Here is a 16,864-nt window from a genome sequence, read left to right on the forward strand (position 1 = left end):
GATGAGCGGAAGACAACTTCACCACCCCCCAAGAGCTTGATGAAACTCCAATCTACAAAAAAAAAAGATTAAAAATTTAGACTCGAACCTTCGTGGGTTCGACGTTATAAGAACACTGTTCTTAGCCTAAATTTTGACTTCAATCTCCTATTTTCCTTGAAGAAAAATATAGATTGAAAGCTAGAAATTTTCATAACTTTTAGGCCGGGGACAAGAGTACAAAATCCTAGCCAAGTTAAGAAAATTTCTAACTTTGGGGTGGCTAAAAAAAATCTCCCCCTTCTTTCTCTTCCTAATGAGAATATGTGTCTTTATATAGGCTCCAAAACCCCCATATTTTCCATGTATTTTCGATGTGGGAGAAGTGCATTTTTAGTTTTTTTTTTTTAGAAAAAACTAAAAATCTCAAAAATACAAACCGTAATTAAACTAACCTAACTAAAATTGTATTTAGTAAAAAATAAAATCTTTTGAGATAATTTTCGAATAATCACATAAATAGTAATCAAAGATATAATTATATAGAAATATGTATATTATACTAAAATTTATATAAAGATAAAAATAGTTAAGAATAATATGAATATATATATATATATATATATATATATATATATATTTATTTATAAAAGCTAATTATTTCAAAATGTTCAGTATTCATTTCATTTAGTGTCTCAACATGATATCAATTTCTGCGGATATCTTTAAAACTTAACAAGTTTCTTGGGAATTTAGAAGAAAATAATGCATTTTTTATAATAATTTTTGTCCCCTTAGGCAGAAATATAGTAGCTCTTCCGGAGCCTTCAATCATTTTTGAATTACCTGAAATTGTAGTAACATTTGTTTTTCTTGTAAGTAAGTTGGAAAAATATTTCTCTTCTTTAAAAATAGCATGAGTTGTTCCACTATCAATTACACAAATATCTTCGTGATTGATCATTGATTCAAATAAAATTTAAGGCATATCCATATTTTTCTCCAAAAAAAATAAAGTAAATATTATAATTAATATATGACTCACAAATTTTATTTTTTTACATGGACTAGAAATATCATTTAGTTAGTACCATAAATAAAAAAGAAATTATTTAAATATTATTAGGCTTATCAATATTCATATTGCTTTCTGAAAAATTAAAGAAATCAGCTATATTTAGATGCATAAGTTCAATATTATCTTCATAGATAAAGTTTATCTCTGGATTATTTTCTGCCATTTTCAAGGATGCCTGATATAGTTGAACCAGACGTTTTGATGACCGGCAAGTCCGCGAGCAGTTGTCCATACCTCCACATCTATGACATATACTTTCTGAATTTTTCTTTGGTATAACTTCTTGCTTTTCACTCTTCTTTTTGTACTGCTGATCATTTCTCGGTGTCAGCCGAACATCATGATTATAATTTCTTTTTTTGACAATGACCACGACTACGACTGGGGCCATGACCACTTTCTCATTGATTATAATTTGTCCGATTCACTCCAGGGAGTGGCAAAAAACCAACGGACCGACTATCATGATTTTTCATTAATAGTTCATTGTGATGTTCAACAATCAGAAGGTGAGAAAGTAATTCAGAATATTTCCTAAAATTCTTTTCGCGATATTGCTGCTATAGGAGCATATTCGTGGGTGGGAATGTGGAGTATGTTTTTTCAAGTTTATCTTGCTCAGTGATTTCTTCTCCGCATAAATTTAAATGAGCTATAATTCTAAACAAGACAGAATTATATTTTTAAAATCCATTAATCTCAAATTTAGCCAATCATGACTTACCTATGGAAGGATGACCAACTTTAGGTGGTAATATTTTTATTTAAGATTCTTCCACAGTTTAAGGGGATCCTTTAATGTAAGGTACTATATTTTTAATCTCTCATCAAGATGGTGACGAAAAAATATCATGGCTTTGGCACAGTCTTAACTATATGCCGTATTGTCATCTTTGATGGTGTCTGCCAGATCTATCGATTCTAGATATATTTTGGCATCTATTGCCCTGATGGGTAGCCTTTTCCAGATATGTCAAGAGCAATAAATTCAAGTTTAGAAATATTAGATATTTTAAAAAAATAAAATTCTTACCCCCTTTTGTTACCTTCTTAAAAATATAGTTCAAAGCGATGGAGGCTCGTGCTGATAACATGTTATAAAATAAACTTAGTAAAATAAGAATGAAAGAGTAGGAGGAAGAAAGAGGAGTAGAAGAGTAATGTTTAGTATCTACATTTTTTTTCCTCTCACATTGCACAAGGGAGAGGCTATATTTATAGCCATAAAATGAGTATAAACTAAGTGGACAACTTGCCCACTTTTAAGTGGGGCTCACTTGAAAAATAACATCCATAATATAAATTTTTTGAAATGATGTTCTTTGAGTTTTAATTTTACTATTCAAAATCTAGCTATTGTGTTTTTAAATTTGAACTCTATAATTTAAATTCAGGATATTGTGTTCTTAAATAGTTCAAACTTTAGGATTGTGTGTCCTTAAGCTTTAACTGGAAATATTAAATATCTGGACACAATATCCTAAGGGCTCGTTTGATCGAAAAATAAGTTATTTTGAAATTAATTATTTCACAATTAGAATTATCTCAGAAAAGATATTTCATCCTCAATACGATATAAGAATAATACTACAATCTTGAAATAATCAAACTCATAATAAGTTATTTTATGATATTACTCCAACCATATATACGAGAAACTTATCCTAAAATTAATCTCGAGATTAGTTCTCCATAGTCACCCATCCTGGGCCCTACTCCTTTTTCAACCACCCAATGTCAACCAGCCAAACTGGAAACTGAGTAAAGAGGGGAAAAATTGAGAAATTCCAAATCCTTTCCTACGGAAAATTAAAAAATTCTATTTTTCCTCCTCCTCGTCAATTGAACATCCAAATCCGCCGGAAAATGAATTCCCGTTTCACATCCCTCGTTTCTCGATCACTCAAATCCAATCGCCACCACTATCTCTTACCTCAATTATTCTCATCTTCCACCGCCACACCAGCATCTGCACCTCAATTCCCCCAAACCCTCGAGGGTCTACGACACCGTTTAGCGGCGGAGTCACCTACGCTATCCGACTTCAGTAGGCTCCAATCAGATAAGGAGTACTCGGTTGAGGTAGGGACGAAGAAGAAGCCGCTTCCCAAACCGAAATGGATGAAGGAAGCCATACCTGGAGGAGAGAAGTACACACAGATCAAGAAGAAATTGAGGGAATTGAAGCTTCACACTGTATGTGAAGAGGCGAAATGCCCTAATTTGGGAGAGTGCTGGTCCGGTGGTGAAACGGGTACCGCTACGGCTACCATCATGATTCTAGGTGATACTTGTACCAGAGGCTGCAGGTCATGCACATTTCTTGAATTCTGTCTATACATTTTGATTTATCGCTGATTCTAATTAGTTTGGGATTGAGTTCTAGTTGGTTGATTGATTGATATTAATTTTGATTTTTTTGTTCATGATCGCATTGCTGTGTTAAGGTAAAAGATTATTTTTTTCCTTATTTTACAATAGAAAGTTCATTTAAAAAGTTTCTTGGTTGGGGGAGATGAGGTGAGGGGAAGGAAATGTTAAATGAAGACATAAGCATGAATGGATTTATCTCTTTGCTTCTTCGTTTATGTTTCTGTTTGTCGAGAAAGGAACTGAACTGGATATATTTGTTAATATGTTCAACATAGTAGATAACATGGGAACACTTACCCTGGCGTCCTGGACACTTCCGTCTATAAGACAAATGCATAATGAGCTGAATGATGGAAATAAATTGACATGACAAAATAATATGGTAGTAGATTGTCGTTAGAAACTGAAGGTATAACAATAATAACAGTGAAAACTAATTTGGACTTCCATGGCCATATTGCTAGAATTGTTGTGGATTCTGCAAAAAGGGGATGAGAATCAAGAAGTTCTTTTTCTCTTGGCTTATCTCTCTTTTACTCTCTGGGCCCACCCGTTTTTGGTGTTATGTCCATTGTGGTTATTAAAAAGGTTAGAGGAGATCTTTTTAAGTAGATTCGGGTTAAATTTTTTTTAGGCATGGATAAACAAGACTTATGATCCCTCTGAATAATCATTTTACTAAATCTACCCTTTGAAATTTCAGATTCTGCAATGTGAAGACATCACGCACTCCACCTCCTCCCGACCCAAATGAACCTGCCAATGTGGCTGAGGCCATAGCCTCATGGGGATTAGATTACATTGTGATCACTAGTGTTGACCGTGATGATTTACCTGATCAAGGAAGTGGTCATTTCACTGAGACAGTGCAGAAGTTGAAGGCATTGAAGCCACATATACTCATAGAAGCACTGAGTAAGCACACCTTTTTTAAATACCTTGTTAACTTTCTACCTAGACCAGAATCCCAAAAAACTGTGAACATTTATATGGCTCTAGACTTTGTTTACTCTTTTACCTTTGTGCTTGATCTGATATGTAAGACAGTCTACAAAAGTTCAATAAAGTTGCTGCAATTAGGTTGATAAATAGCAACAATCTGCCTTGTGAAAATAAGTGGTGTTCCTTATTTTATAGTTACATCGACTGAACAATCATTGCACAATCTAGCGTCATAATAAGAAGTCCAACTTCTTGTCATCCATACACGTGCTTCTGTTCTTGTACTTCATCCTCTTTGGCTCTTTCTCCTTCCCCCCCCCTCCTTGTGCCATCAGTTTGATGTGCTTTAATTTGATTTGATTATCTTCGAGGTGGTTAGTGGACCTATTGGCTGTATGAGTGGCTGAATCTCATCTGGTAGCATTTTATCCTTTCTCATAGCCATGACAAATTAATACCAACAGAGCTCAACAGGTTGACAAAATGACTTTATGGAGTACGAAATTCACATATTTATTTTGGTCTGATTCTTTTGAGAATCTAGATATTCTGTTTTTTAAAACATGATTAAAGGTATTATTTCCTAGTTTTGACCTTTAAATACTGTTACAAAAGCATTATATACCTTGTTGTATCTTTCCCGAAATTCTAGAAAGGGGGGGGGGGGTATCACCTGTTTTATTTGAGTGGATTTTTCTTTTTTTTGAAATGAGAGGAACTTGTGGTCACAAGATCTTTTTGAAGTTCTATAGACAAAGGATCTGGTCTATAGATACCATTTGTGCTTTCCTGCCATTATCTAACTAACTAAATACATACAAATTATAGAAGTTTAACTTTTGTCTCTTTATTTTCCCTTTTCTCCATCAGTTAAGAATATGTAAATAGGTGGTTTGGAGCCTTCATTAAGTTGGCATTCTAGTTTGCTCAAACAGGGATTTTGGCAAGTGTGATGGTTACCTTTGTCCAAGTGCTATTCTCAGTGATATTTACCTTCTTTCTGAAAGTTTTAATCAAAGTGAATAACATATTGACATTTGGATCTTCCTCAAAAAATAATATTGACATTTGAATTTGTATCACATCAGCCTATTTGTGCATCTGTTTGTCCGATCACCTAGTCAAACAAAAAGGTTGTGATATTATCTGATTTTGTTCTGCAGCTCCAGATTTTCGAGGAGATCCTGGGTGTGTAGAAAAAGTTGCAAAATCTGGATTAGATGTTTTTGCTCATAACATTGAAACCGTTGAAGAGCTTCAGAGTGTAGTACGAGATCGTCGTGCTAACTTCAAGCAGTCCATGGACGTTCTGAAGATGGCGAAGGACTATGCCCCTGCTGGGACATTGACAAAGACTTCAATAATGTTGGGCTGTGGGGAAACCCCTGAACAAGTTGTTAAAACAATGGAAAAAGTACGTGCGACGGGTGTTGATGTGATGACATTTGGCCAGTACATGAGACCATCAAAGCGTCACATGCCTGTTTCTGAATACATAACCCCCGAAGCCTTTGAGAATTATCAGGTTCTCGGCACACAAATGGTTTGTTTACTGCTCCCTTTTTATTATTTAATATCTTCCTGCACATTATGTTCCTGAGTGGGTAATATAGTATATTGCTGATGATGGAGATACTATATCACGTCTAAAGAATATATATCTCAATGTTTAATCTGTTTTAAGGTTTGGAGATTGTAAGTTTGCTACTATGGGGAAGGTTCAACTTTGATTAAAAAGTGGAACAAATAAATTAGGTGAAGGCCAAAGGAGCATCATCGTAATTGATTTGTCAGCCATTGGTTACAATAATGAGTAGTGGCAAATCATCGAAGTCCTTAATTTTTTCCCTTACATCTGTTATTTTTCAATGTTTGACAACTTATTTGAGATTGTGCAAAGGGATGAATCTGGAGTTGTTGTGGTTTTCTTTATGAGGAAGGGGCAGGTTTTTTTAGTTATTCATAGAAAGTAAAGAAAAGAAGAGGGGAGCTATAAGCAACTAGGTTAATTTTAAGAACTTCTTTCAATTTAGAGCCCTCATACTGGTCAAAGCAACAATGAAACCTTTTCTTCAAACATCACCGCATGAGATATCTCGGTAATTCTCTAATGTCAATTTTACCTTTAGATGTTCAGCTCCAACTTTGTTTAGTTGTCATCTTCCAAGTTAGGGAAGAGGGATATTCTGATTTTCTTGATTATTAAATTATCAGAAGGGATGGGGTGTATTTGAAAGTTCTCTTTAGGTTAAAAGTTTTGGTGGATTAGTTGGTCTTCTACAAGTTTGCATGTAAGGCAAAACCACATGTGACCTGCTGGTAGACATCATAGTTTCTGTGGAGCTGGGATGCAAAGGAAGGAAGAAAGAACATTTTATGCCTTTTAAGACCAGACAATTGGGATTGGGTGGACTCATATGGGTTGTGAAAAATCTGGGGATCATACTGTGACTTCCCCCTCCTCTTAAGAGGCACATTGTGGTCACTCAGTACTTGCACCAGTGAGGGGTCAACGGCTTTGCTTGTCAGTGGAATTCTCTATTCATTGATTGAGGAATTAAGTTGCCTCCAAAATTGGAAGATTTTTATGAGTCAAAAGGTCTGATCTTGCCAGATTATTGCCCATTTTTTGATGTGTGAAGTCCTAATTATTTTAGCTAGTAGTATGAGACATCAAACCAATGTGATTATAATAACTCGAGTAGAGCCCACGGACCAGTGCCCAGCTGTGGGATTACACTGGGTAAGTTGTTGTTGAGTAGAGCCCATGGTAAACTATATGGTTATGTTGGGTTCCTCTCTTGTTTTTAGTTTTCTTTTTCTGATAAACATCGTTATCTTGGTGTTTCTATGGGAACATTATCCCACTAAAACGCTGTGGCAATCAGGGTTGAAGGAGAATTTCTCGGGATTTGTTTAGAAGATATATTTTAATTTTGTGTAAATCCTGTGTTATTTTGCGCTTTACGGTGTCTGTTTGGAGTAGTTCTGCTTTCTGGAAAGATTCTTCATTTTTCAAGTATTTGGAGGATAGTTACTTATTTGTATGGACTTGGTGAAATGTATGTTGGTAAGTATTTGTTTCTCACAAGGAAGAATGGTGGATGTAGCAGTGTTTGTGAGGAACCTTGATTTTCGGGACGAGGTAGGAGTGGCCTCCGTAATGGACAAGATTAGGGAAGCGAGGTTGAGATGGTTCGGTCATGTGAAGAGGAGATGCACAGATGCCCTAGTGATCTACAATCTGGGACAACACAAAATTATGTGGACTTTTACATTCTGTTGCAATTCATCTTTATTTATGTGCAAGTATGAATTTTAATATCTCATTTAGATTATTTAAAATATTATCATAGGTATTATTTCGAAGAAAAATTAGAAAGAATTTTGAGTGTTCCACTTTCTGATTTATAACAACTCATTAATCGAGTCAATTCCAAGTTTCAAGTATTTAAACTAGTCTTACAGGTAACAAATAATCCGAGAATTACGTCTCTGGCCTTCTTGCTCAAAATATATCATGGATTGGTTAGTTTTTCTTGTTTCTGCATTTTACTTTACCCAACTTCACTCAGGATCATCTAGCAAGGTGTAGTTGGAAATACTTTATTGTTGCACGACATGGTTGAACTCGAAGCTCGAAATGTTGCTTCGTTACTATATTTTAATATCAAATACAACACCTAGTTATTTGAGTACTGTTAATTAACTACTTGTTTTTTCTGCAGGGCTTTCGATATGTGGCTTCTGGCCCCATGGTTAGGTCGTCATACAAGGCAGGGGAATTCTATATTAAATCCATGATAGAATCTGATCGTGCAGCATCCTCTTTGTAGATTCTGGTTATATTGCATTTTGCATCACAAACTTGATGTTCACACAACATTTTTTGAGATTGAAAAGCCATCCGACTCTTGTTTCCTGTTGGCCATGTTCCTCTAAGAGAAAAGAGAGCTTGAAAAAAAAAGATGTAGGTATTCAAAGTCTGATGGGCTATAATATTTGCCTCGTGTAAGCTGCTGTTATATCTAATAATCTCACGCAGTTGTATATTAACTTGATGTAATTATATTCTTTAAATGCTGATTTTAGTTTATTAAACATAAGCATCAGAAAGCTTGATTACAGTTCTACTTTGTTGAGATTTGTCGGTGCTCAACTTTTTCATGCAAGGAGGAGTTCTTAGGCCTTGGATGGCATATGGATGCCATTTCGTAGCTTGTGTCCAACAACCAACGGGATATTTTTTATATTTAGAGGCTTGAACTCGAAAATCTCTGCATCTGAGTTTTTGTGTGGGAAATAGTTGATGTGAATGTTTGTAATTGCTAGTAACATATACGTATTTTTTGCATTCCACACTCTTCTTTCTTTTTTTTTCATTTTGCCAATTCAATCTTTATTGGCGCTTCTATGAAACGGTTTTACATTTTCATTTCAATTTGTAAATGGAAACCCATTTGAATTGAGCAGTTGTCAAATGGAATGTTGGAGTTGCCATTCAAAAAAGCAAAACTGTTTTTGTGTAGTGGGGGATTGTGGACCCTTGTAATAGTAGTAAATATATCCCAAAAGAGGGACAGAAAATCCTCCTGGAATAATGCTTGGAAAACAACTCTTGTACTTCTCTTCTTCAATTTATATGACTTATTTTTCTTAGTTAATTTTTAAAAAAGATATATTTTAATATTAACTAACAATTTAATTTTAAAATTTTAATGTTATCAATGATATATAATCACACAAATATTTAGCACTTATTTTAAATCATAAATTTTAAAGATCAAACTACGTTACATAAAATGGGAAAGGAGAAAATATTACTTTTGAAGTCATCAAATTGTATGTTACCGTGTAAGCAAACCACCGCTATATTAGGCTCTAAATTATCACCCACAATCATATACTTGAAACAATTATTAAGGGACCCCTCACAATCTAGCATTCAATGCAATTAGTCCAAAAGTTTAATTATTTAATTTCTTAGTAATAAACAATGTTCATATATTTGCCATAATGGAGCTTTGTTTCTCATATTTCCCTACAATGATTGCCTACTTTTCCACCTTTTAAATTAAACCTTGGAGTACTTTTTAAATTAAGCCTTAATGGACTTTTTAATCTTTGTTGCTTTAACTAGCAATCAATGAATGAAAGCTGGAAAACATGTGGTAGGTGGTCGGTAATAGCTTCACGAATACCATAAGAGATCTTTAACTAGCCAAGAATCCAACGGTGAAAGAAACACTAAAGTCTATTCAAATCAAAAAATCGAATTAAATTAATTAAGAAAATTAATTTTTTAATTTAGTTTTAAATTTTTACAAATCGATAATATTTATTTGATTTTGTTCAAAAAAATCCAATCAACAAATTATATACACATAATATAATACTTTTTATGAATATTTTTTATGAGAAAAATATAGCACTCGAGTAAAAAAAAAAGTAAGATATGGTGGTTCTTTTATTTGTACATCAATTTTGATAGTTTATGTATTATTTAAGGTTTAATAATGCTACAGTGAACATCAATCAACTATCTAGCTCAAAATTAGCCTCATGAACTACTAACACTATTATTTGCATATCCCTTTTTTGTTTTGTGCTATTTCATCATAGGTTGTGAAATTCATTTATTGCTCTAAGGGGTGAATTATTTTAATTTTGGTGCATTTCATGTGACATGCTTGTTATTTGTTATTGAATAGTGTGGATTTACATAGGCATAAATGAGTAGTTCACGCTTTAGAAGCTATAGTTTCAGTGACTCTAATATTCACAGGCTTTCAAGGAATGAAATATTATCAAGCACCCTTCACTATTTTAGATAGTATCTATGGTTCTACATTTTTCTTAGAAACGGACATTCGTGATTTTTATGTGATTATGGGTACTATTTTCTCGACCATATATGGTATTACCAATATCTTGGTTATCTAACCAAAGAGCATCACGTTGGCTATGAAGCAAGCTGGTAGCGTAGGTTGTATCTTAGCCTAAATTCGTTCTTCTCATGTTGAATGATCGAGTAGCTCTTCACCTTTAATTGAGATTTAGAAAGAGGTATGCGTACCCCATATAGAATAGAAAATAGAAATGAATGCTTTTCATTTTTTCTTCCAGACTTTCTATTGGTTAACAATACCGTACCTGAAGAATGTCAAATCAACACCCTAAGCGACCATTTCTATAAAAGTAGAAACGACGAGTAGACAGATAGAGTGTGTTGGATTAGCTAACAATATAATAAGTAGGAAGTTAAACATAATTAGAATTCTGGTATAAGAATTATAAAATCCAAAATGACACGAAGACAATTCATTTTTTTATTGAATTGTCGTCTTTTTGATCTCTCTCTCTCTTGAATGCATCATTTTTTTAAATTTTCGTGCATGATTAATAACCAAACAATCAATCAAACTTGATAATAATCAAAACGACTCCACGTGTCCGATGAACAGTTACGAAGTAGCAAAATGAGTGAATGAAAGCGTTGTACCACGATAAATGTATATTATACTATATTTGATTTGATTTTAATAATTTAAAAACCAACTAAATTAATTTAATTTTAATTTTTATCAATAACCGACCTAAATCGACCCCTTAACACTCCTTCAACGGGTGATAACTCTTTTAACTTTAAGCTTAGACACACTCGAACATATACACTCATCGTGTTGTAGACTTTCATTGTATCAATCACTAAAATGTAAGTCTTAATAAATAAAATTTAGTGTGTTCAAACACTTTTGAGACTGTATTTACTAAAAACATATAAATCCTAACAAAATGTTAAACCAAGAAGCATTTCAATTATTCAAAGTCATGCCACAAAATCTCTTGTCCCCATTTACAATAACGACGGAGTCAGTATTTTTCTTACAGGGACTTAAAATATAAAAACGTAAACTTAAAAAGAAGCTGAAAAAGTTTAACATCTATTTTATGTGTACATAAAAAATAATATAAACCATGTATATATATAATATTTTTCGTCAAAGGAATTCAAATGAACCCTCGATCTTACCTTGACTCCGCCATAATTTGAAACACAACAAACTTCTCCTGCACATTCAAAAGTCTTCATTCAAACCGAGCCCCACATACATACCATCAAAATAAAGCACAAAGCATGAGCCAAAAGTATTTCCAGGCCCCTGCCTGCCTCGATCGACAAAATTCAAGGGATCAAAAGTAAATAATTTTATTTATAATTCAAATATTTTTGTTCATAATTACATTTATAACTTATATAAGAACAGTGAAGTGTTATTCATAATTATATTATAAGACCAAATGGCCGATTAGAGTTATAGTGAAGTAATAAATACTCCTTCATTTTAAATTAGAACAGGTTTTAGCCTTTTGGATAAAGAATTGCCTTTACTAGGGGCATTTTACCCCTAATATGACACTTTCTAATGCGAATCTAAATTCACTCAAATATAAATATCAAACATCGAATAGAAAATCAAGAAGGTATTAACGGGATGAGAATTTCTCTAAGTATCTTAATCATAACATTCTGAAACATATAAAATCATACTTAGTATTATTTGTAATAGTTTAACAACTGATTAACTTTAATTATCATGTTCTTTCAATTTAAGTGTCTTACTTTTTGTTTTTTCATTTATTTCAAAAGAATTCCCCCCCCCCCCCATATTTATTAAGTTTTTAAAATTCTAATATTCTATATGGCAAATTTAGACTACAAATAAAGAAATATATACAAACATTTTTTTCAGATCACAAAATTTAAACATTTTTTTTATTTTTAAAATTTCGTTCCCATTTAAATTAAGAAACTTAAGTTAGGAGGGAGGGATCATTAACCTTCTAACGTGAATGATAACATGAATGAAGTCACTCAAAATAATGACTTCATTAAAATTTAACGTGCTTATAAGCTAAAATCAGTCAAAAATTATAAGTTGATCATTTCTAATTTATGACTTTTCGATTTATAAATTTTTATATGATAATGTTTTTTTACTATTTTATTCTTAATAATTTTTAAAATTTTGAAATATTTTTCCCAAAATAAAACATTTAACTCCGTATCTATTCTATTTCCACCCTCTCTTTTCCTTACAATATACTATTAAAATTGTTTTTTTCGTAAAATTTTTAAAGGTATTTTAGTTAGTTAACATAAAAAGTAGCTTATCCAAACTGATTGTTTATTTATTGAATCTGTTTCAACACTTAGAACCCGTTTGGATTGGCTTTAAGTTGGTCAAAACCAACTTAAAGCCCCTTTTTAGCTTTTGGACGTGTTTGTCTAATGCTGACTTTAAGCCATAAAGTTCTTAAAGTCAGTCAAAAATAAAAAGTTAGGAAAAGTTAGAATTCCTAACTTTTTTTTCCAAAGTGCTTAAAGTCATTTTCTTTGACCATGGAAATTACTTTTATATCCCTTATATTATAACTAAATTCCCAAACTAACTTTTTTTATTCTTTTAACCCTAAAATTCACATCATAAGCACTTTTATCCAAACACTCAACTGCTTATTTATAAAAATAACTTTCAGCACTTCAAAGTTCTAAAAGCACTTCATACATAAAAGTTACTTTTTTTAAGCCCATCCAAACGGGCTCTTAAAAACATTTTTCAAGCACTCAATCCTTATACCTATTTATTACTCTCTCCTTTTCTTTTTAGTTGTCATATTATGTTTTAAAAAAATTAATTTAACTAATTTTTAAAATTAAATTATATTATATTAATTCGATATTTTAAAATAAAAATTTATATATATGTTTCTCTCAAAAGAGAAATTGTGACAAACAAAAAAAGGAGTCGAGTACAGTATAAACTGATCTAAACCGGCTCTTAGTCAACTTCTTTGTTTCCTAATCTATGGAGTAGAACAATTTTCATTTAATTTAATAATGATAATATTATACACACAACTTTTGCTAATTTCAAGAAATTGCAAGAAAAACTCAAAAGAAAATTTAAAAAGTATGAAAAGTAAAAAACTGAAAAAAGTAAAATAATAGGACCATTTTTTGGCCTCTATATTTGGCCTTTCCTGTCCAATGTCTACAATGCCTTTATTCAATTTCTTTCACTGAAGTCTCTTTTCTGCCCAAAATGGGTTGCTGTTTAAGCTCCTCCAAGAAACGCCACCGCAGGTCGCCGCCGTGTTCCGCCACAAACGGCCGAGATCCACCGCCATTAGAGGAAGAAACGGTCAAAGAAGTTCTTTCTGAAACACCCATTCCCAAACCCCACCACCCACCACCACCACCTAAAGTCATAATCGACGACAAAGAAGCTGACTTTCCTCAAGTCAAAATTGAATCAACAGCTGTCGTTAAACCCAGAGATGAAATCAAGTTTGAATCAACGGTTGTTGTTAAACCCAGAGATGAAATGAAGTTTGAATCGGCGGTTGTGGTGAAACCTGAAGTGTCTGAAGAGCCTTCGGAGATGTGTAGCTTCACTGAGAGCTATTCCACGACGGCGACGGCGACGGAGAAGAGAGAGGAAGATGGGGAAGTAACACAGAGGTCACCCATTAGAGTATATAGGAAGAGGCAAAACACCGGAGATCTCAACGGAGTTAGAGAGAGAAGCTTTCGTTCTCAGTCGGGAAGATCGGCGCCTTCGCCTGAGAAAAGAAGATCGCCGGCTTCGTCAAGGGGAGTTCAGAGGAGGGGAATGCCGCAACAGAGACGCAATGTAGGACCCCCAAATGGGACCCGCAGAGGTCCCACTGACAATGGGGTTCGGCGGTCAAATTCTCCGGCGACTCGGAATGTGAGAAACAGAAGTCCGGCGGCACGTGAAGCAGAAAAACCTGGTAGTCAATCGCCGGCGAGAAACGTCAAGAATGAGGGAAGTAGTCAACCGGAAAAATCCAAAGAAGAAGTTTCACCGGAGACCGGCGAGTCTCTTGAAAATCCTCTTGTTTCTATGGAATGCTTCATTTTCCTGTAGATTAAAGGAAGAAGAAGAAGACAAGTAAAACGCCGTCGTATAGGCTGTTACATGTTGAAGGAGTATTTTGCTAAACTATGGGGGTGGAAAATTCAAATTTCGTAAATATAAGGTAGTATAATGTAGTAGTACTAACTTTATCTCACTCTCAAGTGTGACATATTTGATTTTGTTCAACTTCAACTCATTATTTGTCATGATTTTTACTTGTATCATTAAGTCTTTATATCATGATATCACTAGTAACTTGAAGACAAAATAAGGACAAAAATTTATGTTAATTTGGGATGTTATAATAGGTTGTTAAATTGAACTTATCATTATACTTTTCAAATAATGAATATAACATTAATATTTATAAAAGCTTTACTTAATTTTTTTCATCATATATTTATGTTAAGAGTATAAAAATATTGAGTTTGATTGAATTCATATATACACACTCCATGATTGTAATACCAAGTACTATAATCTCAGGGTCATTTGATACATGAAATTAAGTGAGATATTCAAGGATTAAATTTGAGATTAAATTTATGTTGTATTTGGTTGGCGGTCACTATAAATTTAATTCTGTTTTATCTTATCCCATCAAACTTGAGATTATTTTATTTCAATTTCTAGACAGAACAAATAATCCAAGAATTATAATCTTGGAATAATTTAGTTTGTGTATCATTGATCCCTTAGAGTAGCAACAGAGTTAAACTAACATGTATTAAGAAACTTACTGAATATATATAAATATTAAATTTAAAATTCAATTACTAAATGTGATATCGTTATGTTATTTGAATTTGAACCACAACTAATAGGCTAAGGGTATGCATGACCTTTTCCGTAGAATCTATGAAGTTTAAATTGTAGCTCCGTCCTTAAAGAAGGCTAAGGGCATGCATGTGATGTTAAAAAGAAAAAGTGAATTTTGGTGTTAGTGAAAGGTTATTGAGATTGTCATCCAAATGGAGATTTGTGAATGTGTAGCTTCTGTTCCCTCCTTGGGAAGAACTTTTTTCTTTTTTTCTATTCAAGCTTGTTTGGTAGAAGTTTAGAAGAACATGCGTGTTGTAATTTTATTGTACTAATTAATTTGTTTTTTTACAATAATTTGTAAATTAATTTGCATTTATAATTTTTGGAGTAATAAAATATGTTTTGAAGATTGCATTTTTGCATGCCCATGCATAAATCTTGTGAGATGTGGACATGGGAAGAAAACTTTAACTTGTGTTGCAAGAAGGACAAGAAAATGATAGGCCAACAATAGATTGCCCTCATTTGATGCAAGGGTATCTGTTTTAGAATCCCAACTAATTCAAATACAAATCGTGTAAGTTCATTAAAGAAGAAAACACTCTTTATCTGAATTCTTTATATCCAAAACTTCAAACTCGATTTTTTTTTATTAAGACCGAATGAGTTCTATTCCCTCCTCTTAAATTCTTCTAGGATTCTTAGTGGTTAACAATTCAGAAGAAAAATGAAATTGTAAAAGGAAAAAGAATATTATGAAAAGAAAAAAGGAAGATGTTTTCTGAGAAGAAAAACATCGTATCTTGCTTTACGAAACAAAATTTATAAATTTAAAAGCTCCTGTCTTTATAAATTAAAATTCTACCAAAAGATTCATAAATTTCATCATATGAAAAGTATCGGAGACTTCTCTTACCGAAATAGAAGAGATGAAACTATAGCTGAAAGAATCAAAGGAAACAATTATTTCCACTACTAGAAATACTGTCTACACACGCTTCACAAAACCCAATGGAATAGTACTCCTGAGTGAAATTTGAAATGGACTAGACGGGAAAATTTGAAATGAAACGGTGTCTGGAGCCTCGCATTGAAAAATAGATTAAATAGTTAAGAATAAAACAGTTTCACTGCTCAGAACTTATTTTAATATCTTAGTTAATGTATAGTATTTAATGAACTTGAGAAATAATTTAGAATAAATAGTTAATGTTAAAAGTAAAAAAATAAATAAATTAACTTTCTCTTGATAGGCTAATAACGAGGTCCAAAAAATGGCATACTATAGCCATAATTAAATTAAAACTAATAAATAGTTGATGACGTATTCAATTAAAACTAATTTGTCAAAAATATTTACTGGTCAAACACTAGCTTCATAGCTGAGTATTACCCATGTAAGCATATACAAATATTACTTTAGGAAAAATTAAATTGACTAATTCAGTTCTATATATCAAAATATACTATGTAAATGGATGTTCCTTTAGTGAAGTTTTTTTCTACGTAGGCCCCATCTTAAGTGGGCAAGTTGCCCACTAGTTATCTTTTTTTCTTTTTAGCTTGTTCTCCTGTCTATAAATGCCAATTTTTGGCTTTGAGAATGGATATACGGAGATACTACATTTTTCTCTCCTGTTTTCCCTTCTTCCTTGTTTTCTAATTCTTAAATTTGTTGTGTTAGTTATATTTCATAACACGTTATCAGCACGAAACTCTGTTATTTATTCAACGTAACAAAAGTGGTAAAAGTTTTATTTAATTTTATTTTTATAAAATGACA

At 32.7% G+C, this 16,864-nt stretch overlaps 2 protein-coding genes across 3 annotated transcripts; both read left to right on the forward strand.

Annotated features, from left to right (window-relative positions):
- Positions 1-2,776: 2,776 nt before the first annotated feature.
- Positions 2,777-8,497, forward strand: LOC129891958 (lipoyl synthase 1, mitochondrial). Of its 2 annotated transcripts, XM_055967464.1 has the most exons (5): positions 2,777-3,366; positions 4,134-4,345; positions 5,536-5,915; positions 7,841-7,900; positions 8,101-8,497. In XM_055967464.1, exons 1-5 carry the CDS (start codon positions 2,924-2,926, stop codon positions 8,206-8,208), a joined length of 1,203 nt encoding a protein of 400 aa, XP_055823439.1. In that variant the 5' UTR covers positions 2,777-2,923; the 3' UTR covers positions 8,209-8,497. The 2 variants fall into 2 exon arrangements, with proteins under 2 accessions (XP_055823439.1, XP_055823440.1); XM_055967465.1 differs by lacking the exon at positions 7,841-7,900 and having other exon boundaries at positions 2,784-3,366.
- A 4,888-nt stretch (positions 8,498-13,385) lies between these two features.
- Positions 13,386-14,528, forward strand: LOC129892139 (uncharacterized). The gene has a single exon (XM_055967690.1). The coding sequence runs from the start codon at positions 13,480-13,482 to the stop codon at positions 14,326-14,328; it is 849 nt and encodes a 282-aa protein (XP_055823665.1). The 5' UTR covers positions 13,386-13,479; the 3' UTR covers positions 14,329-14,528.
- The last annotated feature ends 2,336 nt before the right edge of the window (positions 14,529-16,864 follow it).

This window comes from Solanum dulcamara, chromosome 6, assembly GCF_947179165.1.
Source record: "Solanum dulcamara chromosome 6, daSolDulc1.2, whole genome shotgun sequence".
NCBI lineage: Eukaryota > Viridiplantae > Streptophyta > Magnoliopsida > Solanales > Solanaceae > Solanum > Solanum dulcamara.

Bases quoted from the DNA above. Each gene is read 5' to 3' on its own strand.
- LOC129891958 (XM_055967464.1), top strand. From the start codon at position 2,924: ATGAATTCCCGTTTCACATCCCTCGTTTCTCGATCACTCAAATCCAAT. The intron at 3,367-4,133 runs GTCATGCACATT...TTGAAATTTCAG, and splicing joins ACTTGTACCAGAGGCTGCAG to ATTCTGCAATGTGAAGACAT. The intron at 7,901-8,100 runs GTTAGTTTTTCT...TTTTTTCTGCAG, and splicing joins TCAAAATATATCATGGATTG to GGCTTTCGATATGTGGCTTC.
- LOC129892139 (XM_055967690.1), top strand. From the start codon at position 13,480: ATGGGTTGCTGTTTAAGCTCCTCCAAGAAACGCCACCGCAGGTCGCCG.